Raw genomic sequence first — 25,218 nt, 5'->3', positions numbered from 1 at the left:
CTGGCTAACTTTTTGTATTTTTTTTGGGGGGGGGGTTTCACCGTGTTAGCCAGGATGGTCTCGATCTTCTGACCTGGTGATCTGCCCACCTCGGCCTCCCAAAGTGCTGGGATTACAGGCGTGAGCCACTGCGCCTGGCCGCTTTTTTTTTTTGAACACACTTCCTTAGAGCTATGTGTTCAGCAGTACTTCTCAGGAGGCAGGTTGACATTTCAAGAGTATTTTCAGTTGAAGAACAATTTGTGTCTCCCACCTGCAGGCGTGTAGAGTGTCTTTCAGTATTCCAAGTTAACTAGGACCAGAGAGATTGCCTCAGATAATCCAGCAAATAACTGGGTAGATTTTGTTTTTGTTCTATTATATTGTAAGGAATCTTGCTTTTTTTCTTTTTTTTTTTTTTTTTTTTTTTTTTGAGACGGAGTCTTGCTTTGTCGCCCAGGCTGGAGTGCAGTGGCGCGATCTCGGCTCACTGCAAGCTCCACCTCCCGGGTTCACGCCATTCTCCTGCCTCAGCCTCCCGAGTAGCTCGGACTACAGGCGCCCACTACCACGCCCGGCTAATTTTTTGTATTTTTAGTAGAGACGGGGTTTCACCGTGTTAGCCAGGATGGTCTCGATCTCCTGACCTCGTGATCCGCCCGCCTCGGCCTCCCAAAGTGCTGGGATTACAGGCGTGAGCCACCGCGCCCGGCCTCTTGCTTTTTTTCTTTCCCCCGCCCAAGACAGAGTCTTGCTCTGTCGCCCAGGCTGGAGTGCAGTGGCACGATGCCATCTCACTGCAACCTCCGCCTCCTGGGTTCAAGCAATTCTGCCTTAGCCTCTCTAGTAACTGGGATTACAGGCGCATGCCACCATGCCTGGCTAATTTTTTTTTTTTTTTTTTTTTTGAGATGGAGTTTTGCTCTTGTCGCCCAGGCTGGAGTGCAATGGCATGATCTCTGCTCACCGCAACCTCTGCCTCCCGGGTTCAAGCAATTCTCCTGTCTCAGCCTCCTGAGTAGCTGGGATTACAGGTATGCGCCACCATACCCGGCTAATTTTGTATTTTTGGTAGAGATGGGGTTTCTGCATGTTGGTCAGGCTGGTCTTGAACTCCTGACCTCAGGTGATCCGCCCACCTCAGCCTCCCAAAGTGCTGGGATTACAGGTGTGAGCCACCGTGCCCCGCCTGTATTTTTAGTAGAGACGGGGTTTTGCCATGTTGGCCAGGCTGGTCTTGAACTCCTAACCTCGTGATCTGCCCACCTCAGCCTTCCAAAATGCTGGAGTTACAGGCGTGAGTCACCGCGACTAGCCTGCATTTTTTTTTCTTTCTTTTTTCTGAGATGGAGTCTTGCTCTGTTGCCCAGGCTGATTGATGTGCAGTGGCGCAATCTTAGCTCACTGCAATCTCTGCCTCCTGGGTTCAAGAGATTCTTGTGCCTCTGCCTCTCGAGTAGCTGGGATTATAGGTGCCCGCCACCATGTCTGGCTAATTTTTGTATTTTCAGTAGAGACGGGGTTTTGCCATGTTAGCCAGGTTGGTCTCGAACTCCTGACCTCAGGTGATCTGCCTGCTTCCGCCTCCCAAAGTGCTGGGATTACAGGTGTGAGCCACTGCACCTGCCCTCCCCGGCCCCCCCCACTTTTTTTTTTTTTATCGAGACTGGATCTCACTCTGTCATCCAGGGTGGTGTGCAATGGCATGATGATAGCTCACTGTAGCCTCAAACTCCTGGGCTGAAGTGATCCTCCCACCTCAGCCTACTCAGGATTACAGGCATGGGCCACCACACTGCTGTTTTTTTTTTTTCTTTCTTAAGTAGAGACAGTCTCATCATATTGCTCAGTCGATCCGAAACTCCTGGCCTAAAGCGATCCTCCTGTCTCAGCCTCTCAAAGTGCTGGAATTACAGGCATGAGCCACCCTGCTTGGTGTGGCTCTCCATCTTTATCAACCAAAAGTCCACTGAGAGTTAGCATTTTAATTCCAAAAAAGCTGCTTATCTCTTTGTGCTCTATGTAGGAACTATTGACATACATACATATTTTTTGAGATGGAGTCTCGCTCTGTTGCCCAGGCTGGAGTGTAGTGGCATGATCTGGGCTCACTGCAGCCTCCTGTCTCCTGGGTTCAAGTGATTCTCCTGCCTCAGACTCCCGAGTAGTCAGGATTACAGGTGTGCGCCACCATGCCCGGCTAATTTTTTTGTATTTTCAGTAGAGACGGGTTTCGCCATGTTGACCAGGCTGGTTTTGATCTCCTGACCTCAGGTGATCTACCTGCCTCAGCCTCCCAAAGTGCTGGGATTACAGTCATGAGCCACTGTGCCGCGGCTTATTGACATATTTATGTAGTAGTGTTGGTAGGTAATTAAATTGGACCTCAGGGATTGTTTCCCTATGACCTGTTTGGGCAAAACTCCAGTTGTCTGAGGAATGCATATCTGGCTAGCCTTTAGTGTCCCCAAATTATATGTTTATTTCAAACATTAGAGTCAGTCACACACTGCTTCTTGGTTTCTCATCAGTAGATGATGTCATTGCATCCCTGACAGAAATGCTTCTGCTCTGAAAGTGCAGGGAGAGGCTGTGCTATTAAGGCCAACTCTGTTTTGTTCCACACACTAGAGTGAGGAGAACTCATTTCAGAACTATTTGGGCACAGTGGTTTCCACCTGTAGTCCCAGCACTTTGGGGGGCTGAGGCAGGCAGATTGCTTGAGCTCAGGAGTTTGAAACCAGCCTGGGTAACATAGTGAAACCCTGTCTCTACAAAAAATATAAAAATTAGCTGGGCATGGTGATGTGTGCCTGTAGTCCCAGCTACTCTGGAGTCTGAGGTGAGAATCACTTGAACCTGAGAGGTTGAGGCTGCAGTAAGCTGTGTTCCTGCCACTGCCCTCCAGCCTGGGTGACAGAGTGAGACCTTGTCTCAAGACCAAAAAACTTAAAAGATATTTTGTTGGCTAGGCGTGGTGGCTCATGCCTGTAATCCCAGCACTTTGGGAGGCTGAGGCGGGCAGATCACAAGGTCAGGAGATCGAGACCATCCTGGCTAACATGGTGAAACCCCGTCTCTACTAAAAATACAAAAAATTAGCCGGGCGTTGTGGCGGGCGCGTGTAGTCCCAGCTACTCCCAGCTGCTTGGGAGGCTGAGGTGGGAGAATGGCATGAACCCAGGAGGCGGAGCTTGCAGTGAGCCAAGATCGCGCCACTGCACTCCAGCCTGGGCGACAGAGCGAGACTCTGTCTCAAAAAAGAAAAAAAAAGGCCGGGTGCAGTGGCTCACGCCTGTAATCCCAGCACTTTGGGAGAACGAGGCGGGCGGATCACGAGGTCAGGAGATCGAGACCATCCTGGCTAACATGGTGAAACCCCGTCTCTACTAAAAACAAAAAATAAAAAAAAAATTAGCTGGGTGTGGTGGCAGGCGCCTGTAGTCCCAGCTATTCGGGAGGCTGAGGTAGGAGAATGGCGTGAATCCGCGAGGCAGAGCTTGCAGTGAGCCAAGATCGCGCCACTGCACTCCATCCTGGGTGACAGTGTGAGACTCCGTCTCAAAAAAAAAAAGATATTTTGTTTACATTATCTCTTTAAGTTATCTCTTAAACATCTTTGTGGCTGGTGCGGTAGCTCAACGCCTATAATCCCAGCACTTCGGGAGGCCAAAGTGGGTGGATCAGTTGAAGCCAGGAGTTCGAAACCATCTTAAAGTTCAGCTCATTTCTCATTCTGAAGTTTCCTTTTTTCACACTTCTCAGATTATACTGATGGATTTTCACTTCCTTTACATTTTCTCCTTCCTCTCAATAGTGAATATTAGTCTCCAGTGGCTGGGTAGTAGCAAGTAAATTTATGAAGAATCATAGTTGTGTTTGCCAAGTGACTAGAAATCAGCTTCCCCAGTACCTCTTCACCACAAACACAATTAAAGGTGGGGCCAAGGATCAAGATGGATTGCTTCCTTAGGACTGGTACAGAGTTACTCAGAAAAATTTTCTGTGACACGGTGTGATGATTTGACTTTGCCTTTTTTTTTTTGAGACGGAGTCTCGCTCTGTCGCCAGGCTGGAGTACAGAGGCATGATCTCTGCTTACTGCAATCTCTGCCTTCCAGGTTCAAGCCATTCTCCTGCCTCAGCTTCTCGAGTAGCTGGGACTACAGGCGCACGCCACCACGCCTAGCCAATTTCTGTATTTTTAGTAGAGACGGGGTTTTACCATGTTGGCCAGGATGGTCTTGATCTCTTGACCTCGTGATCTGCCCGCCTCGGCCTCACAAAGTGCTGGGATTATACGCGTGAGCCACCGTGCCTGGCTGACTTTGCCTTTTTTTTTTTTTTTTTCTTTTTTTTGAGACAGAGTCTCGCTCTGTCGCCCAGGCTGGAGTGCAGTGGCGTGATCTCGGCTCACTGCAAAGTTCGCTTCCTGGGTTCATGCCATTCTCCTGCCTCAGCCTCTGGAGTAACTGGGACTACAGGCGCCCGCCACCACGCCCGGCTATTTTATTTTTTATTTTTAGTAGAGACGGGGTTTCACCGTGTTAGCCAAGATGGTCTTGATCTGACCTCGTGATTCCCCTACCTTGGCCTCCCAAAGTGCTGGGATTACAGGTGTGAGCAACCGCGCCCGGCCTGCCTTTTTTTAAAAAATAAAATGTGTATTTTTTTGGGGTACTGCTCCTTGTGGAGCAGGGCTACTTTATAGGCAGTGTGTCCAGAGTAGGCTTGACATTGTATTTAGCAAAAATTGACTGGGTTGTTTTCACTTTGGCATTTGACTTGACTGGTTCTGCTGTTCTGGAATTATTTTAGTAACATTAATGATTTCCTAGCTTATTTTCATAATTTAGAAGCTAGTTCTTTAATATTTTTGAAGTCTTGGCATCCAGGAATTATGTTGAAATTGGGTATCCCTGTTTTATAGGAGACTGTTGATTTCTGAGGGGTATGGTTCCCTTTTTAAGAGAGAATCTCTTATATGTGCTGATACAGGTATGTTTCAGGTTTTATAGTCATCTGAAAGTAATATGTAGTTGAGAAAGAGGGTATGAGAACATAAGACTTATACTTATTTTTAGCTTAGGATCGTCAGCAGCATTTCTGGCATTTTCTTTTCATATTTTTTCTTGTTCCTTATCTTTGCAATAGCATAACGTGGTTGTAATGAGCTTGAGTTAATGTGTGTGTGGGGAGTGTGGTGGTTTGTATGTGTGGGACTGTTGAGTAGTGGTTTACTGGGAAACCACTTTGTTATTAAGCAAAGAAAATGACAGTAAAGCCATTCCTTTTCTTTAATTGTTAAATTATGTAACATACACGTTAAAATATTTGTATAGTTTATATAGGTAAGGAAAAATAGAAATTTAAAGTTACAGAATAAGCCTACTCCCACTATCAGGAAATGGTCATCTTTTAACATTTTGGTATATAATCTTGTGCACCTTTTCTATGTGTATAAGTACATGTGAATTTATAGATAAAGTTTTTATAAAAAATTGTATTATATTATATAATTTTTTGACCTTTTTCCACTCAATATATTGACATCCATAAATATACATAAAAATAATGGTTATATAGTGTTCGATTTTATGACTGCACCATGATGTATATTATAAGTTCCCTATTGTTCACTTAGATTCTTTCCAATAATGGGATCTATGCAATTATAGTTATATATACACTGCTGTAATCCTTGTATATCCTTGTAATGTATATCCTTGTATATACATCTTTGTTTGCTTCACTAAGATAACTTAGTACTTCTTGGTCAGATTGTACATAATGATTTTTAAGGCTTTTTGCTTTGTTTTTTTCTGTTTTTTGGTTTTTGTTTTTGTTTTTGTTTTGTTTTGTTTTGTTTTTTTGAGATAGAGTTTCGCTCTGTCGCCCAGGCTGGATTTCAGTGACCCCATCTCGGCTCACTGCTGCCTCTGCCACCCATTATCAAGCGATTCTCGTGCCTCAGCATCCCTAGTAGCTGGGATTACAGGTGATCGCCACCATGTCCAGGTAATTTTTGTATTTTTAGTAGAGACGGGGTTTTGCCATGTTGGTCAGGCTGGTCTCGAACTCCTGACCTCAAGTGATCTGCTTGCCTCAGCCTCCCAAAGGGCTGGGATTACAGGCGTGAGCCACAGCACCCGGCTGGCTTTTTGCAAGTTAGTACCAAATTGCCCTCAAGGAGCGGAAGAGCCTCAAACAAAATCTACCTTGTGACTGTCGCCCAGGTTGGAGCGCAATGGTTTGATCTTGGCTCACTGCAACCTCTGCCTCTTGGGCTCAAGTCATCCTCCCACCTCAGCCTTCTGAGTAGCTGGGACTACAGGCTTGTGCCACCATACCTGGCTAAATTTTTGTATTTTTAGTGGAGACCAGTTTTCACCATGTTGCTCAGGCTGGTCTCGAACTCCTGGCCTCAAGTGATCCACCTGATTTAGCCTCCCAAAGTGCTGAGATTACAGGCATGAACCACCATGCCCAGCCTGTGCATTCTTTTTTTTTTTTTTTTTTTTTTTTTTTTTTTGAGACGGAGTTTTGCTCTCGTTGCCCAGGCTGGAGTGCAATGGCGCGATCTCAGCTCACTGTATCCTCCGCCTCCCAGGTTCAAGCGATTCTCCTGCCTCAGCCTCCCGAGTAGCTGGGATTACAGGCAGGCGCCACCACGCCATGCTAATTGTTTTTTTTTTTTTGTATTTTTAGTAAAGACGGGGTTTCTCCATGTTGGTCATGTTGGTCTCGAGCTCTCGACCTCAGGTGATCCTCCCGCCTTGGCCTCCCAAAGTGTTGGGATTACAGGCGTGAGCCATCGCACCCGGCCTTTTTTTTTTTTTGAAAAGGAGTCTCATTGTGTCATCCAGCCTGGAGTGCAAAGGCAATCTTGGCTCACTTCAAGCTCTGCCTCCTGGGTTCAAGCAATTCTCCTGCCTCAGCCTCCTGAGAAGCTGGGATTACAGGTGCCTGCCACCGCGCCAGCTAATTTTTGTATTTTTAGTAGAGACGGGTTTTCACCATGTTGGCCAGGAGGCTGGTCTTGTGAACTCTTAACCTCAGGTGATCACGCCTCCCAAAGTGCTGGGATTACAAGTTTGAGCCTCTGCGCCCGGCATTCTTTTTTAAAAGATAAAAAAGTCTGGCTGCAGAGGAACCTTATACCTGAAATGTTTTGCTGTCTGAATTCACTCCAGAGTGAAATGACTTGAAGTACAAGTTTTGTGACTGCTCCTAGAATTTTTGTGTCAGAGGCTTCTCCTTCTGCCATTTTTTTGAACATTTACCTAGAATTACAAAAAAATCATTCCACATTTCACAGTATGGTGCTAGGAATCTGACCAGGTCCAGTTCATAATTTTAAACTTTAGAGTTTTAAAAACATGTATGCTTATCATGCTGTAAGCAAATGGGACCCCAGGAGTAAGTGGTAACTTTCTGTTTTTCCTCATTAGGTTTCAACTTTCTGTGCTGTGGGGTCAGCCGTAAGAGAGGTAGATCTGATGTGTATCTGTGCTAAAGAAGCATGAGCTCCTTACAGTAACTAGCAGCCAATTCCTCTTCCCCATAACAATTGCAGACTTGTAATCCCAGCACCTTGGGAGGCCGAGGCGGGCGGATCACGAGGTCAGGAGATCGAGACCATCCTGGCTAACACAGTGAAACCCCGTCTCTACTAAAAATACAAAAAAATTAGCTGGGCATGGTGGCAGGTGCCTGTAGTCCCAGCTACTCGGGAGGCTGAGACAGGAGAATGGCGTGAACCCGGGAGGCAGAGCTTGCAGTGAGCCGAGATCGTGCCACTGCACTCCAGCCTGGGCAACAGAGCAAGACTCCATCTCAAAAAAAAAAAAAAAAAACAGTTGCAGACTTCTTGGAGTGGTAGTTCATGGTCTTCTAAGAAGGCTGTGGATGCCTTACAAGCATTATTTGACGCTGGCTCCCATATCTCACTGCCCTCTCCAAAAAATATGTTACCCTAACATAGAAGTATCTTTTCTCAGAATTCTTCAGTATATTATGAATCAGTGACTACCTTTTCTCTCCCTTGAAATTTTCCTGTAACTTAATGTTCATTTCCTTTTGTTTCAGTAAACCAGTCTCAACTCTTTTCCTTTTCTCTTTCTGTTGTACCTCTCATTTCCCCGACCCTTCCTGTCCTGTAGATGGCATTTCATAATTCACATTGATAATAATTGCTAGAATTTATAGGCATTTATTGTAGATTAAGTAGAGCATTTATTATAGATTAAGCCTATATGTAACTTGTTTAATTCTCATAACAACCTTATGAAGTACATGTTGTTACTTCCACATTTTATAGATAAGGTAGCCAGTCTGCTCTAGAGAAATTTTAACCAATCTACCCAAGGTTACCTACTTAGTAAATGTTTTTTTTTGAGACAACGTTTTGCTTTGTCACCCAGGCTAGAGTGCAGTGCTGTGATCTCAGCTTACTGCAACCTCTGCCTCCTGGGTTCAAGCAGTTCTCGTGCCTTAGCCTCCAGAGTAGCTGTGACTACAGGTGCGTGCCACCACACCCAGCTAATTTTTGTATTTTTAGTAGAGACAGGGTTTTTCCACGTTGGCCAGGCTGGTCTTGAACTCTTGGCCTCAAGTGACCCACCCACTAGGCCTCCCAAAGTGCTGGGATTACAGGCTTGAGCCATTGTGCCCAGCTGTAAATGTTAAATCTAGTATTCAAACCTAGCAAACCTAGGTGTTCTGATTTCTTTTTCTGTTTTTGGTTTTGTTTTCCCTGGGATATAGATTTTTGGGTGTTCTGATTTCAGAGCCTGCATTCCTACCCACTGCTGCTGCTCCCCTCACTAATTTGAAATTCTGTGTGTGAACTAACTTTACTTAAAACCGGGTTAAATGTTTGTAGTTACTGTCTGAACCAAGAGTCCTTGGGGTGAAGGAGAGAGTAGTACAGAAGGAAACTTCTCCTTCTGACTTTAGCCTTCCTAAATCAACAAAATTCTGAGCTCCTTTGTGTACAGTAGGTGGAATTATTGTTCATTTTTTCAGAAGCATTTTAATTTTATTAATGTATTAATTTATTTATGTATTTTGAGACAGGGTCTTGTTCTGTCACCCAAGCTGGAGTGCAGTGGCATGATCATAGCTCACTGCAGCATTGACCTCCCAGGCCCAAGCCATCTTCCCACCTCAGCCTCACAAGTAGCTGGGACTACAGACACCACCATGTCTGGCTAATTGTTTTTTCTTTCTCTTTTTCTTTTCATTTTTTTTTTAGATTTTTTATTTTTGAGATGGTGTCTTGCTCTGTTGCCCAGGCTGGAGTGCAGTGTTACGATCTTAGCTCACTGCAACCTCCACCTCCTGGGTTCAAGCGATTCTCCTGCCTCAGACTCGCAAGTAGCTGGATTACAGGCACATGCCACCACGTCCGGCTAATTTTTGTATTTATAGAGATGAAGTTTCACCATGTTGGCCAGGCTGGTCTTGAATTCCTGGCCTCAGGTGATCCACTGCACACCTTGGCCTCCCCCAAGTGGTGGGATTGCAGGCGTGAGCCACTGTGCCTGGCAGTATTAAAATTGTTAATGTCTTGTTACAAAGACAAAAAGGTATTTTCTATGCTAGTGAGGCCCTTAACGTCTGTAAAACTGTGAAACTGCGCTTTCAAGTATCAGACTTGAAAGTTTCTGCTCCTCTAGAATACTGGCATTGCCTAATTCAGAACAAAGGTAATCTCCCTAAAAGAAAGGTACTTTCATATTCTTTTTGCAAATGATGTTGATGAGTGTTGCTAGAGGAACAGTGTTGTTAATTTCCTTGAGAGGACCTAAAGGAGGACAACTGTACTCTTAATCCCATCAGTGAAAATGAAACATTTCCTTGTCTCAAGGAAAAAGGGGGTACCTTGAGGGAAGAATATATGTCTTCATATTGTCCATTAGCAAATCTGAGATTTATTTAGTTTGTTAGAGCATTCTAGTTCCATTGGTGCTTTCTTGTTCCAGCTGCTTTCTAGGTGGCCAGGAAATTAAAAACCAAAGATGAGGCCGGGCTCAGTGGCTCACGCCTGTAATCCCAGCACTTTGGGAGGCCAAGGCAAGTGGAACACAAGGTCAAGAGATCGAGACCGTCCTGGCCAACATGGTGAAACCCCGTCTTGACTGAAAATACAAAAATTAGCTGGGTGTGGTGGCGTGCACCTGTAGTCCCAGCTGCTTGAAGTCTGAGGCAGGAGAATCGCTTGAACCTGGGAGGTGGAGGTTGCAGTGAGCTGAGATCACGCTACTGCACTCCAGCCTGGCAACAGAGTGAGACTCTGTCTCAAAAAAAAAAAAAAAAAAAAAAAAAAGGCCAGAGATTATTCAGAAGAAAGTATTGAATTAGGGATCATGAATTGAATGTGGGTTCTAGTTTTGCCTCTGTCACTGCCTATGCTTTGATTTTGAGCCCATTCCTTAACCTCTTCTTCTGTGTTCTTATAATAAAAGGGATTAGACTAAAAATTAGACTAAAAATCTCTTTCTGAATGATTTTCTTCTAATATAAGTGGTTTATTGATTTGTAATAAGTGGTTTTAGCTTGAAAATTGGAAAGTAGGCTGGGCACAATGGCTCACGCCTATAATCCCAGCACTTTGGGAGGATGAGGTGGGCAGATCACTTGAGGTCAGGAGTTCCAGACCAGGCTGGCCAACATGGCGAAACCCTGTCTGTACTAAAAATACAAAAATTAGCCAGGTGTGGTGGTGCACACCCGTAATCCTGGCTACTCGGGAGGCTGAGACAGGAGAATCAGTTGAGCCCAGGAGGCAGAGGTTGCAGTGAGCCAACATCGTGCCACTGCACTCCAGCCTGGGCGACAGAGCAAGACTCTCATCTCAAAAAAAAAAAAAAAGAAAAGAGGGGCTGGCCCCGGTGGCTCATGCCTATAATCCCAACACTTTGGGATGCTGAGGCGGGCGGGTCACCTGCAGTCAGGAGTTCGAGACCAGCCTGACCAACAAGGTGAAACCCCATCTCTACAAAAAATTAAAAAAAAAAAAATTAGCTGGGTGTTGTGGTGCGTGCCTGTAATCCCAGCTACTCGGGAGGCTGAGGCAGGAGAATCTCTTGAACCCGGGAGGTGGAGGTTGCGGTGAGCTGAGATTGCACCATTGCCCTCCAGCCTGGGCAACAAGAGTGAAACTCCATCTGAAAAAAAAAGAAACAAAACTGGAAAGTAGGCCTTGTGCGGTGGCTCATGCTTCTAATCCCAGTACTTTGGGAGGCTGAGGTGGAAGGATCGCTTGAGCCCAGGCATTCAAGACCAGCTTGGGGAACATGGCTAAACCCTGTCTTTACATATTCTTTCCTTTTTTTTTTTTTTTTTTTTTTTTTTTGCCGAGATGGGGTCTCCCTATGTTGCTCAAGCTGGTCTCGGACTCCTGGGCTCAATTAATCCTCCCATCTTGGCCTCCCAAAGTACTGGGATTATAGATGTGAGCCACTGTGCTCAATGCCTGTCTCTGTTTTTATTTATTTATTTATTTTTTGAGACAGAGTGTTGCTCTGTTGCCCAGGCTGGAGTACAGTGGCGCGATCTCGGCTCACTGCAATCTCTGTCTCCCAGGTTCAAGAGATTCTCCTGCCTCAGTCTCCCGAGTAGCTGGGATTACAGGTGGTGTCATCATGCTTGGCTACTTTTTTGTATTTTTAGTAGAGACGGGGTTTCACCTTGCTAGCCAGGATGATCTCGATCTCCTGACCCTGTGATATGCCCACCTTGGCCTCCCCAAGTGCTGGGATTACAGGCATGAGCCACTGCGCCCGGCTTGCCTGTCTCTATTTTAAAAAAGCCAACTCAGATCAAGAAGTTTGATTATCCAGACTTGTTTTATTTTCTTCTGTGGTATTTTTTTCCTTTACTTACATTATAAAATTCCTCAGATGCACGTGAAGTAGAGAGAATAGTATAATGAACCTCCATATACTTTCCACCTAGCTTTTTTTTAAGACAGGGTTTCACTCTTTCACCCGGGCAGGAGTGCGATGGTGCGATCTCAGCTTACTGCAACCTCTGCTCCCCGGGTTCAACCGATTCTCCTGCCTCAGCCTCCAAGTATTTGGGATTACAGGCGCCCGCCACCTTGCCCAGCTAATTTTTGTGTTTTTAGTAGAGATGGGGTTTCGCCATGTTGGCAAGGCTGGTCTCGAACTCCTGACCTCACGTGATCCACCTGCCTTGGCCTTCCAAAGTGCTGGGATTACAGGCGTGAGCCACTTTACCTGGCCTATCACCTAGCTTTGATAACAGCATTTTGCCAATCTTGCATCTATACTTCTCCATTTTTCTACCTCTACCTCCCTGGAATATTTTAAAGCAAGCCCAGTCCTCATGGGATTTCACTCCTAAATACTTCAGAACCTATTAATACACTTAGGGAATCTTTTAGAGGTGAGGATGGGAGAGTATAATATAACTACAGTGGTATTGTCACATCTATAAAATTAATAATTGTTTAACTTTGCTTCTCAAGGCTCTTTTCTCAGAAATGTCTTTTTATGGTTTCTTTTTTTCTAATCAGCACCCAAACAGGTTTCACATATTCCATTTGGTTATTTCTCTCTTAAATCCTTAATTAAAATAGTTTCCAAACCCTGTAGTATTTTTTGAGGGTCAAATGAGATATATTTGTAGGCTTCCAAAGTGTTTATACAAACATAAGTTGTTTGGTCATAGGAGAGAAATAACCTTTCTAAAAATATATCAGCATTGCAGTTTAGTGTTAATAACATTAAAGAGAAATGAGAGAATGTAGAGATGCCTGAGTGATTGAGAAAAAAGCAGGAATAATTTGGCATTAAACTAAGGCTGAGATGTATTAAAATTGAGCCAGTATGGAGAAGCTGGCCTAGGACCTTCTCTGTAGCATTTATAGCCAAGCTATTAACCTATATACCCACCCTTGGGTAATAGGTTCTTCTCTCTTATAGTACATGCCATACTTCCAAGTGTAGACTGATGATAATGAAGACATTGGAATAATGTCCTTTGAGAGTTTTGCCTTAGATTGGGAAATGCAGGTCTCAAGATTCTCAGACAAAATATTTTCTTCTAGGGAAGAGTACATTTTAATGCTGTTTCCCTGCCCAAAAAGATAATGATATATATAAATCATGGGTATGTATTACAAAACGATAATGTATTCCTACAGTATTTTTCACAAAGACACTAGAAAACATTTTCTGTTGAACAGTATTCTGGTTTTATCCATAGGGATGAATCTCATTCTCTTTAAAAATTGTCTGGCTAACAGCCAGGTGCAGTGGTGCAGGCTGATAGTACCAGTGACTCAGGAGGCTGAGGTGGGAGGATCACTTGAATCCAGGAGTTTGAGACCAGCCTGGGCAACACAGTGAGACCTCATATCTACAAAAAAGAATAATAGCAAAAAAAGCAAAATCAGCTGGGCGTGGTGGTACACACCTGTAGTCCCAACTACTCAGGTGGCTGAGGTGGGAGCATCATTTGAGCCTGGGAGGAAGGGGCTGCAGTGAGCAGAGATTGCACCACTGCACTCCAGCCAGGGTGACATTGTGAGACCGTGTCTCAAAGGGAAAAAAAATTACATATATATATATTTTTTCCTTTTTTTGATATAAAATAGATACGATATTTTTCTCTTCTGTTCATTGGTAGGTTGGATCTCTGATGTGTGCCATAGGGGCAAAACTTTAGGCAAGGAAGAGAGAAGGTTTTGTGTCCTGATTCTGCTCCTCTCTTTGTCACTTGGTCTGAGTATTATTACTTAGACCCTAATAGCATCATCACCCTGAGTGCTCTTGGAATTAGTCCCAGTTTTGCAGTCACAGATAGCTAAGCAGTTGGCACCAAAATTCCATGGAGCGACATCGTCTCATCTTTATTCTAGGTATTTTGCAAGAATGTAGCAGCCCTAGAGCTACATGTTTGTGTGATAAAACTAGGAAAGGTAGCAAGGTAGAACTTTTTAGGGAGTAGAAAGTTTCAGAGCCACTCTGCATTGAAATTACTTACCTGCTTTTTTTGTCTTGTTTAACTTTATTCAGTGACTTTTTGCATACAGAGGAGCTTACTTTCTAGGTGGTAACTACCAGACTAGAAGCAGATGCTGGCTTTTGGTTCTGCCTGGTCTCTTCTAAACCGTTTCCTCTGGGTAAAAGAGGAGAGGATAGGCCAGGCACTGACCAAAGAGTCTAGAATCAGCATTTTTATTTTCAACTGAAAGCATACAGAGTACCTCATTGAGAATCAGATTCCATAGTTGCTGGTGTTGCACAAGCATGTGGGTATGTTGGGGGATGGGGCAGCTGAGGGTTTTGACAGGAACCGTGTTCTTTGAGATGGTAATTAGAATTTCATGAAGGTCTAGGTAAATTGAAAATTAAACCTTGCTGTGAGCCTAACTTTGCTCTTGCGTCACACGTAATGGCCAGGCATGGTGGCTCATGCCTGTAATCCCAGCGCTTTGGGAGGCCAAGGCTGGTGGATCACGAGGTCAGGAGTTAAGACCAGCCTGGCCAAGATGGTGAAACCCTCTCTCTTCTAAAAAAAAATACAAAAATTAGCCAGGCGCAGTGGCTCACCCCTGTAATCCGAGCACTTTGGGAGGCCGCGGCGGGTGGATCACCTGAGGTCAGGCATTCAAGACCAGCCTGGCCGACATGGTGAAACCCCATCTCTGCTAAAAATACAAAAATCAGCCAGGCATGGTGGTGGGCACCTGTAATCCCAGCTACTCGGGAGGTTGAAGCAGGAGAATCGCTTGAACTGGGAGAAGGACGTCGCAGGGAGCCAAGATGGTGCTGTTGCACTCCAGCCTGGGTGACCAGCAAAACTCCGTCTCAAAAAAAAATTTAAAAAGGCCGGGTGTGGTGGCTCATGCCTGTAATCCCAGCACTTTGGGAGGCCGAGGCAGGCGGATCATGAGGTCAGGAGACTGAGACCATCCTGGCTAACACGGTGAAACCCCGTCTCTACTAAAAATACAAAAAATTAGCCAGGCGTGATGGCACACACCTGTAATCCCAGCTACTCGGGAGGCTGAGGCAGGAGAATTGCTTGAACCCAGGAGGTGGAGGTTGCAGTGAGCCGAGATCGTGCCATTGCACTCCAACCTGGGCAACAGCGAGACTCTGTCTCAAAAAAAAAAAAAAAAAAAAGTGACAGAGCGAGACTCCATCTAAAAAATAAAAATTAAAAAAAAAGGGACAGGTGCGGTGGCTCTTGCTTGTAATCGTAGCACTTTGGGAGGCTTGAGGTGGATGGATCACTTGAGGTCAGGAGTTCGAGACCAGCCCGGCCATCATGGTGAAATCCCGCCTCCACTAAAAACACAAAAATTAGCTGAATGTGGTAGGAGGCACCTGTAATCCCTGCTACTCAGGAGGCTGAGCAGGAGAATCACTTGCAGTGAGCTGAGGTCATGCCACTGCACTCCAGCCTGGGCGATAGAGTGAAACTCCATCTCAAAAGAAAAGAAAAGAAAAAGTTATATTTCCCAGAGAAAATATGGATATTTGAATAAGAAAGGGGTCTAGAATAAAAATGGAATATGCACGAGGCCTATGTGAGTATGGAGAAGGAGAGAGGGACATACACAGTTGCTATCCAAAAGGATCTGGTATTACTGAGCAAGAGGCAGGAGTTTATACTTACGTTTAGTTTGACTCAAACTCTGGTGCTTTCAGTATGCTTGACAGAGATGTGAGTGTGTGATACACTCTTGATTGTTTTTTTTTCCCCCCAGCAGCATCTGGAATCAAGAGACCCATGGCATCTGAGGTGAGTTTCATACTGATACAATGGTTGCTAAAACCTTAATTCTGGGATAGAAGGAACCTGTTTATGACATTTTTATTTTTTCTCTACTTAGGTCTTGGAAGCTAGACAGGATTCTTACATCTCATTGGTGGGCTAGAAATTATGCAACTCATCTTTTATTGTAGTTTATTTTAAATATTAACAATATCTCACATTTATTGAGCATTTTTAATGTACCAAATGCAATATATACCAAAAAGTAAATACTGTACCTAAGTGCCCTTTAAGATATTCTTATTTAATCCTTCAGACAACTACAGTGAGGCAAATACTGTTATCTGTTTTACAGATGAAGAAAGTGAGGATTGCATAGTTACTAAGTGGGATTAGTAAAGCTGGGATTCAAATTCAAACCCAGGCAGTCTAACACTAAAGCTCACTTTCTTTGTTTTGCTGTTATGGCCTCCTGATTGCACACCTTCGATGAATATGAAGAACTTTTAGCCATGCAGAAGCTGTTAGTTTCACAAGTTTCTCTTTTTTGTCCAGAATATCGCCATTTTGCTCAACTTTCTTCCCATGGTGTATTTCCTAACCCTCTTCTCACTTCTTGCCTCTCCCCTGGGTTTTGTGAAAGGGGCCTCAGAATGCAGGCCCTTTTGACCTGGGACTTCAAACTTTCTCTCAGAACATCTTCCAGCATCTGTCAGGTGATATACTGAGAGTTTTCTGGTACTAAGGGCCTTGGCTAAAAGAATAGAACTTGAATATCAGGTCTTAAGATTGGGACATCCAGCCAGTCACGGTTGCTCATGCTTGTAATCCTAACACTTTGGGAGGCCGAGGTGAGAGGATTGCTTGAGGCCAGGAGATGGAGACAGGCCTGTGCAACATAGTGAGACCCTGGTTCTACAAAAAAATAAAACATTAGCCAGGTGCACACCATAGTCCCAGCTACTCGGGATTGCTTGAGCCCAGGAGGTTGAGGCTGCAGTGAGCCATTATCACACCACTGCCCTCTACCCTGGGTGACAGAGACACCCTTGTCTCAAAAAAAAAACTGTGATATCCTGTTTCCACTAGTCTCTCAGCCTTCTGGCTTATAAACTTAATGAGTATTGATGTTATGAAGAGTAACTTCATGTCTGTTGCTCTGGCATCTTGGCTCTTGGGGATAACTTTCTAGACTGCTATACTGGTTTACTCCTCCCTTCTTGCCTTTTTTTTTTTGAGATGGAGTCTTGCTCTGTTGCCCAGTATGGAGTACAGTGGCTCGATCTTGGCTCACTATGTCCTCTGCCTCCCAGGTTCAGGCAGTTCTCCTGCCTCAGCCTCCCAAGCAGCTGGGATTACAGGTGCACGCCACCATGCCCGCCTAATTTTTGTATTTTTAGTAGAGACAGGGTTTCACCCTGTTGACCAGACTGGTTTTGAACTCCTGACCTCAGGTGATCCACCCGCCTTGGCCTCCCAGTGTGCTGGGATTACAGGTGTGAGCCACTGCGCCTGGCCTCTTTTCTTTTTTTTTTTTTTTTTTGAGACAGAGTTGCGCTCTGTCGCCCAGGCTGGAGTGCAGTGGCATGATCTTGGCTCATTGCAACCTCTGCTTCCTGGATTCAAGTGATTCTCCTGCCTCAGCCTCCTGAGTAGCTGGGATTAGAGATGCAAGCCACCACACCAGGCAAATTTTTTGTATTTTTAGTTGGAAATGGAGATTCGCCATGTTGCCCAGTCTGGTCTCAAACTCCTAGGCTCAAGTGATCCTCCCCACTTGGCCTTCTGAATAGCTGAGATAACAGGTGCATGCCACACCACCCAGCTATGTTTCTTTTCTTCTTTTTTTTTTTGAGACAGAGTCTCGCTCTGTCACCCAGGCTGGAGTGCAGTGGTGCGATCTCGGCTCACTGCAACCTCCACCTCCCAGTTTCAAGCAATTCTCTGCCTCAGCCTCCCGAGTAGCTGGGATTACAGGTGCCTACTACCATGCCCGGGTAATTTTTGTGTTTTTAGTAGAGACAGGGTTTCAACATCTTGGCCAGGCTGGTCTTGAACTCCTGACCTCGTGATCCACTTGCCTCCACCTCCCAAAGTGCTAGGATTACAGGTGTGAGCCACTGCACCCAGCCATCGCTGAGCTATGTTTCTACTACTGTTTAAAAATACTCACCTTTGGTTGGGTGCAGTGCCTCACACCTATAATCCCAGCACTTTGGGAGGCCAAGGCGAGTGGATCACCTGAGGTCAGGAGTTCGAGACTAGCCTGGTCAACATGTTGAAACCCCATCTCTACTAATAATACAAAAAATTAGCTGGGTGTGGTGGCGCATTCCTGTAATCTCAGCTACTCGGGAGGCTGAGGCTGGAGAATCGCTTGAACCCGGGAGGCGGAGGTTGCAGTGAGCCGAGATCGTGGCATTGCACTCCAGCCCAGGCGACACAAGCGAAACTCTGTCTCGAAAAAAAAAAAAGTACTCTTATTTTCTGGCCGGGCGTGGTGGCTCACACCTGTAATCCCAGCACTTTGGGAGGCTGAGGCAGGTGGATCACTTGAGGTCAGCAGTTTGAGATCAGCCTGGCCAACATGGTGAAACCTCATCTCTACTAAAAATACAAAAATACAAAAATTAGTCAGGTGTGGTGGTGCGCGCCTATAATCCCAGCTGCTCGGGAGGCTGAGGCGAGAGAATTGCTTGAACCGAGGAGGTGGAGGTTGCAGTGAGCTGAGATTGTGCCACCGCACTCCAGCCTGGGCAACGAGCGAGACTCTGTTTCAAAAAAATAAAGAATAAAAACACTCACTTTTATTGTCTGTGTCTTCTTTCTGAGGACCAAAGGGAAAATATGTGTCCCTTGGAGTTTTCTTCTGTGATCTTTTAGCCACTTAATTCATTGGGAACCAGCATTATAGCTGTATATTTGCATGGGATAGATCTGAAGATTTTGTAAAATGTTTTTAATCTAGAAAGAATATGTTGTTTCAGTTTATTTTGTTTTGATGTACCATTGTGGTAGCTATTTGGTGTCTTACATGGGAATTGTATTATAATCTTGACTCTTCTTCTAGGTGCCTTATGCCTCTGGCATGCCCATCAAGAAAATAGGCCATAGAAGTGTTGATTCCTCAGGAGAGACAACATATAAAAAGGTGTGTCTGGATGAAACCTTCTCATCTTACTCCAGGAGCTCAGCAGCTTACTCTGGGAACTCAGTCTCCTTGAAATTACTCTCTATGTACTGTCCTGTTTCTTGATCTCCTAAGCTTTTGCACATAATACAGCTTAGACTTTAGATTTATTTCTCAAAGGGTAAATTGTCTCCTTTTTGTATATGAATGTTTAAATGAGATTTTTTTTTGGCTGGGCACAGTGCCCCAGGCCTGTAATCCCAGCACTTTGGGAAGCCGAGGCAGGCAGATCATTTTAGGCCAGGAGTTCAAGACCAACCTGGCCAACATGATGAAACTCTGTCTCTACTAAAAATACAAAAATTAGCTGGGTGGCACACGCTTGTGGTCCCAGCTACTCGGGATGTTGAGGCAGGAGAATCGCTTGAACCTGAGAGGTGGAGGTTGCAGTGAGGGTCAAATTGTGCCACTGCACTCTAGCCTTGGTGACAGAACAAGACTCCATCTCAAAAAAAAAAAAAAAAAAAATTTAGTGAACAAATCTGGCATTGGTTGCTATTTTACTGAGCTGAAGAAACTGGGTTTCCCTGTTAGGTATAAATATGTAACAAGGCCATGAAAGCCATTCTTATCTTACCACAGGGAACCATGTCTCTCGCAGTCTTTCTGTCTTTTTGTCCATTGCTGGATATATATCAATAGAGGGCCAGGTCCCAGCCCAGCCTGTTGATACAAATATACACAATAGGTCAGACTTTTTTTCTCTTCAATTTTTTTTTTAGAGCCAGGGTGTCAATCTGTCACCCAGGCTGGATTGCAGTGGCATGATCATTGGCCAGTAGCAGGAGGCTATTGTAACCTCCGACTCCTGGGCTCAAGTGATCTTCCTGCCTCAACCTCCTGAGTAGCTGGGACTACAGGTGCACAGCACCACACGTGGATAATAATAAATTAGTTTTATGACATGATCTTGCTTTGTCGCACAGGCTGGTCTCAAACTCCTGCCCTCAAGCATTCCTCCTACCTAAACCTTCCAAAGTGCTAGAGTTACAGGGGTGATTGACCGTGTCTCACCCCCTTTTCCTCCACAAAGACAGTCATTTAGCTGGCGAATAGTACCTAGGACATCTGCTTTTTTGAGCTCTGAATATCAAATGGACTGGAAAGGAGCAGTAATTGTGGAAAAGTGGAAATTGAGCTGGTGAAGGGAAAACAGAAGCATCCTGGATCCTTGAGGGATCCAAATTCTTGAGTTCTGGACTGGTTTGCAGATGGTTTAGGCTTCCTGAGGGACAGTGTTCAGTCTCCCATTTAGCATCTGTGGTTTGTCTAATATGGGGTGTGAAGATTTCCTTGGAGTTCTAGGTTTCTGGCCTATGTAAATTTTGTGTTCGTTTTCTATTTCATTGTCCCAAGTAGCAGAGGTGGACTGACTCATTCTCAGTCAAGGACCTGACAGTCCCCAGAATGGACTCTGTGGCTCATGTCAATTACTTTTACTGAGCTCTTCATTTTTAAATTTTTTTTTTTTTAAGAAATGGGATCTTGCATTTGGGAAGCTGAGGCGGGTGGATCACCTGAGGTCAGGAGTCGGCAACCAACCTGACCAACATGGCAAAGCCCCATCTCTACTAAAAATACAAAAATTAGCTAGGCGTGTTGGTGGGCATCTGTAATCCCAGCTACTCAGGAGGCTGAGTCATGAGAATAGCTTGAACCCGGGAGGCGAAGGTTGCAGTGAGCCAAGTTCGCGCCATTGCACTCCATCCAGCCTGGGCAACAGAGCGAGACTCCGTCTCAAAAAAAACACAAAAAAAACAGAAAGGAAAGAAAGAAATAGGATCTTGCTCTGTTGCCCAGACTGGAATGCAGTGGGTGCGTTGATGGCACACTGCAGCCTTGAACTCCTGGGCTCAAGCCATCCTCCTACCTCAGCCTCCAAAGTAACTGGGACTACAGGCCTCAGCCACCACACCTGGCTTATTTAGCTTTTTTTTTTTTTCTGAGGGAGTTTTACTCTTGTTGCCCAGGCTGGAGTGCAATGGCGTGATCTCCACTCACCACAACCTCTGCCTTGCGGGTTCAAGCGATTCTCCTGCCTCAGTTTCCCAAGTAGCTGGGATTACAGGCATGCACCACCATGCCTGGATAATTTTGTATTTTTAGTAGAGATAGGGTTTCTCCATGTTGGTCAGGCTGGTCTTGAACTCCTGACCTCAGGTAATCTGCCTGTCTCGGCCTCCCAAAGTGCTGGGATTACAGGCATGAGCCACAGCACCCGGCCATTTAGCTCTTTTTGTATGTTGAACATTAAGATAAAAAGATGAGTTTCTATTATAACTGGGGAGGCAGATACTTAAAAAAAAAAAAAAACAACTAATAATTTATTTTCGTTTGACCTATCTGTACATGAAAAAAACTAGTTGTAGGCTGGGCATGGTGGCTCATGCCTGTAATCCCAGCACTTTGGGAGGCCGAGGCAGGTGGATAACAAGGTCAGGAGATCGAGATCATCCTCGCTAACACGGTGAAACCCCGTCTCTACTAAAAAAAAAAAAAATACAAAAAATTAGTCGGGTGTGGTGGCTTGCGCCTGTAGTCCCAGCTACTCAGGAGGCTGAGGCAGGAGAATGGCGTCAACCAGGGAGGCGGAGCTTGCAGTGAGCCAAGATCGCGCCACTGCACTCCAGCCTGGGCGACAGAGCGAGACTCCGTCTCAAGAAAAAAAAAAAAAAAACTAGTTGTAATTTATTGCCCATTGAGGACCAAGTAGAAATATAAGTAATGCCTGGCCGAGGTTGGGGATGAGGCAAATAGAGCAAAGCTGTCTAATCAAAGTTTTTGCAGTGATTGAAATGTGCTGTATCTGTGCTATCCAATATGGTAGCTAGTAGCCACACTTGAACTGTAAGTAGTAAGACTGAGGAAATGAAGTTTTAAATTTGAATGAACTTAAATTTAAATAGCCACGTGTACCTAGTGGCAACTGTTATCAGACAGCAAAGATCTAGATGATGCGATACTTTCGCACGGGCTTGGAATCCTGGATTGTAAGAGTGGGGCTCTTGTGTTTTGACCAAGTTTGATAATTCTAAGTCTGAATACTGCTCTTGGAAATAATTTGAGTCTTTCATGCTTTCTTCTTCAGTTAGGAGCTCTTTTACCACACTGTTGCCCTTTTTTTTGAGACAGTCTTGCTGTGTTACCCAGGCTGGAATGCAGTGGTGTGATATTAGCTCACTGCAGCCTCCGCCTCCCAGCTTCAAGCAATTCTCCTGTCTCAGCCTTCTGAGTAGCTGGGACTACAGGTGCACACCAACTCATCCAGCCAATTTTTGTGTTTTTAGTAGAGACGGTTTCACCACATTGGCCAGGCTGGTCTCGAACTCTTGGCCTAAAGTGGTCTGCCCACCTCAGTCTCCCAGAGTGCTCGGATTAGAGGCGTGAGCCACCGCGCCCACCCCACCCTGTTGTCCTTGAGACACACTAGTTAGGCCCTTCCTTAGAGGACTGAAGTTTCTGCCGCCAGGCAGTCAGATCAGAATATTGGTTAATTTTAGGGCTGGGCATGGTGGCTCATGCCCGTAATCCCAGAGCTTTGGGAGTCCTGAGGTTAGGAGCTTGAGACCAGCCTGACCAACATAGTGAAACCCCATCTCTACTAAAAATATAAAGAATAAGCAGGGCGTCGTGGTGCATGCCTGTAATCTCAGCTACTTGGGAGGCTGAGGCATGAGAATCGCTTGAACCGGGGAGGCAAAGTTTTCAGTGAGCCGAGATCATGCTGCTGTACTCCATTCCAGCCTGGGTGACAGAGTGAGACTTAGTCTCAAAAAAAAAGGAATATTGGTTAATTTTAGTTACATTCGATATCAGATGAAGGAAATGTTTAGAGGGCTCCAGATACACTCTGGGGGCAGAAACCTTAGGAGTGAGAACTAAGAACGTTGTGTCAATACAACGTATCTTCCAAATACAGATATGGAACTCTTGTTTAGGCAGGCCAACAGGAGGGAGCACCTTGCCTAGCTGAGGCTGGCTCAGAGAGTCCCAGCTTTGCTACTCTGTATCCTCACTGTCCTTCCAATCTTTACTAAGCTTAATTGCAGAGTACAGCATAGGGATGGGGAAACTGGATTGTCCCAGTTTTATCTGAACTATTGCTCAGACTAAAGGACATTTGTTTTAAAGTGTTCCTTCTAGCTTCCCCTTTCTGAATTTTTATTGTTATAATCCTACTTATACTAGGAATTTTCTTCTCATTTCTCTTGTTTCTCAGACAACCTCATCAGCCTTGAAAGGTGCCATCCAGTTAGGCATTACCCACACTGTGGGGAGCCTGAGTACCAAACCAGAGCGTGATGTCCTCATGCAAGATTTCTACGTGGTGGAGAGTATCTTCTTTCCCAGGTACAGAGTTTAATGTTCAGGAGCACGTCCTGGAAATGTGGCCTTTTCAAATAAGCCCAGGGCAGTTTTAGGGGTTCAGGTCGGACAATTTAGACATGTGTCCATTTCTTAACCTGGTTGTAATCAGGGCGATGTGGGACTAGAGAGTTCGGAGAGCAGATACTGTCCTCTAGATGCTTCCATTAGCCTCTGTCCTATGGATTGACCTGTAAAAAACAACCTAATGCATTGGATAGGAGGCAGTGTGATTTCTTCTTCTTATGTCTTGCTGTCCATGCTGTGCCATTGTCTCACTAACTCATCTAAGAAGGGCTGTGATTATCTTAGGAGGAATGTATTCCCCCACTCCCCCACCATGAGGTGACTCTTGAGTGTCTTTGCAAGGTAGATTCTCTGGATGGTAGGGACTGGCAAGTTATGGCTACCTCTGTTTAACCCCACAGTGAAGGGAGCAACCTGACCCCTGCTCATCACTACAGTGACTTTCGTTTCAAGACCTATGCACCTGTTGCCTTCCGCTACTTCCGGGAGCTATTTGGTATCCGGCCCGATGATTACTTGGTAAGCATCTGGATATCAGGACCCTGTGACTCCAGTATCAGAGGGATATTCCCAAAGGAAGGCCCCTTTTCTCCACAGTCTCGCTCTGGTTTTTATTTAGAAAAGAATTGCATCTGTAGTTGATTTTTGTGTTGGGCAAGGCCCTGATGTGTCTAAATCTCTTACTTCTTCTCTGTTTGCCCCAGTATTCCCTCTGCAGTGAGCCGCTGATTGAACTCTGTAGCTCTGGAGCTAGTGGTTCCCTATTCTATGTGTCCAGTGACGATGAGTTCATTATTAAGACAGTCCAACATAAAGAGGCGGAATTTCTGCAGAAGCTGCTTCCAGGATACTACATGGTAAGGGAGAGAGAAGCACTGTCCACCTGTGCTGCTCACTTCTGGGCAAGGCTGGGGAGGCTGTCTTCAGCAGGGTAAAACAGTGTCAGCACTTCTATCTTAAGAGTGTAGTTCAGGCCAGGCGTGGTGGCTCACGCCTGTAATCCCAGGACTTTGGGAGGCCGAGGCAGGCGGATCACGAGGTCAGGAGATCAAGACCATCCTGGCCAACATGGTGAAACCTCGTCTTTACTAAAAATACAAAAAATTAGCCAGGCGTGGTAGCGGGCGCCTGTAGTCCCAGCTACTCAGGAGGCTGAGACAGGAGAATGGCGTGAACCTGGGAGGCGAAGTTTGCAGTGAGCCGAGATCCTGCCACTGCACTCCAGCCTGGGTAACAGAGCAAGACTCCGTCTCAAAAAAAAAAAAAAAAAAAATGTTGTTCAGTTTTGTGCTTTTCACCCCATTTCTTTTGCCTCTGTATGGTAAAAGAGGTTTTGTTTATCTGTTCTGTTTTAAGTGTTGATCTCCCAGGCTCAAGTGATCCTCCCACCTCAGCCTCTCACGCAGTTGGGACTAAAGGCACGCACCATCACACCTGGCTAATTTTTATAAACTTATTTTCTTTTATTTTTTCGTGACGGAGTCTCGCTCTGTTGTCCAAGCTGGAGTGCAGTTGCACAATCTCGGCTCACTGCAACCTCCGCCTCCCAGGTTCAAGCAATTCTCCTGCCTCAGCCTCCTGAGTAGCTGGGATTACAGGCATGCGCCACCATGCCAAGCTAATTTTTTATTTTTTAGTAGAGACGGGGTTTCACCATGTTGGTCAGGCTGGTCTTGAACTCCTGACCGCATGATCCGCCTGCCTCGGCCTCCCAAAGTGCTGGGATTACAGGCGTGAGCCACCGTGCCTGGCCTAATTTTTATAAATTTTTAGTAGAGATGAGGTCTTGCTATGTTACCCAGGCTGGTCTCAAATTCCTGAGCTCAAGTGATCCTCCTGTTTGGCCTCCCAAAGTGCTGGGATTACAGGCATGAGCCACTGCACCTGGCTATTTTCGTATT

General features: G+C 45.3%; 1 protein-coding gene across 4 annotated transcripts in view; it reads left to right on the top strand.

The window, feature by feature from the left end:
• Window positions 1–25,218, top strand: part of PIP5K1A (phosphatidylinositol-4-phosphate 5-kinase type 1 alpha) — a 51,614-nt gene that overhangs the window by 10,590 nt on the left and 15,806 nt on the right. Inside the window, exons 2-7 of one of the 4 annotated variants that reach the window (XM_031009889.3) lie at window positions 7,431–7,469; window positions 15,731–15,762; window positions 18,806–18,886; window positions 23,145–23,275; window positions 23,719–23,836; window positions 24,022–24,174. In XM_031009889.3, coding sequence (XP_030865749.1) covers window positions 7,431–7,469; window positions 15,731–15,762; window positions 18,806–18,886; window positions 23,145–23,275; window positions 23,719–23,836; window positions 24,022–24,174 — 554 coding nt within the window. Of the gene's footprint in view, window positions 1–7,430; window positions 7,470–15,727; window positions 15,763–18,805; window positions 18,887–23,144; window positions 23,276–23,718; window positions 23,837–24,021; window positions 24,175–25,218 lie in introns of all 4 variants that reach the window. The other 3 variants (XM_055358451.2, XM_031009898.3, XM_031009894.3) reach the window with 3 other exon arrangements.

Source organism: Gorilla gorilla, chromosome 1, assembly GCF_029281585.2.
Source record: "Gorilla gorilla gorilla isolate KB3781 chromosome 1, NHGRI_mGorGor1-v2.1_pri, whole genome shotgun sequence".
Taxonomy (NCBI): Eukaryota; Metazoa; Chordata; class Mammalia; order Primates; family Hominidae; genus Gorilla; species Gorilla gorilla.
This window is presented reverse-complemented; position numbering and strand designations above follow the sequence as displayed.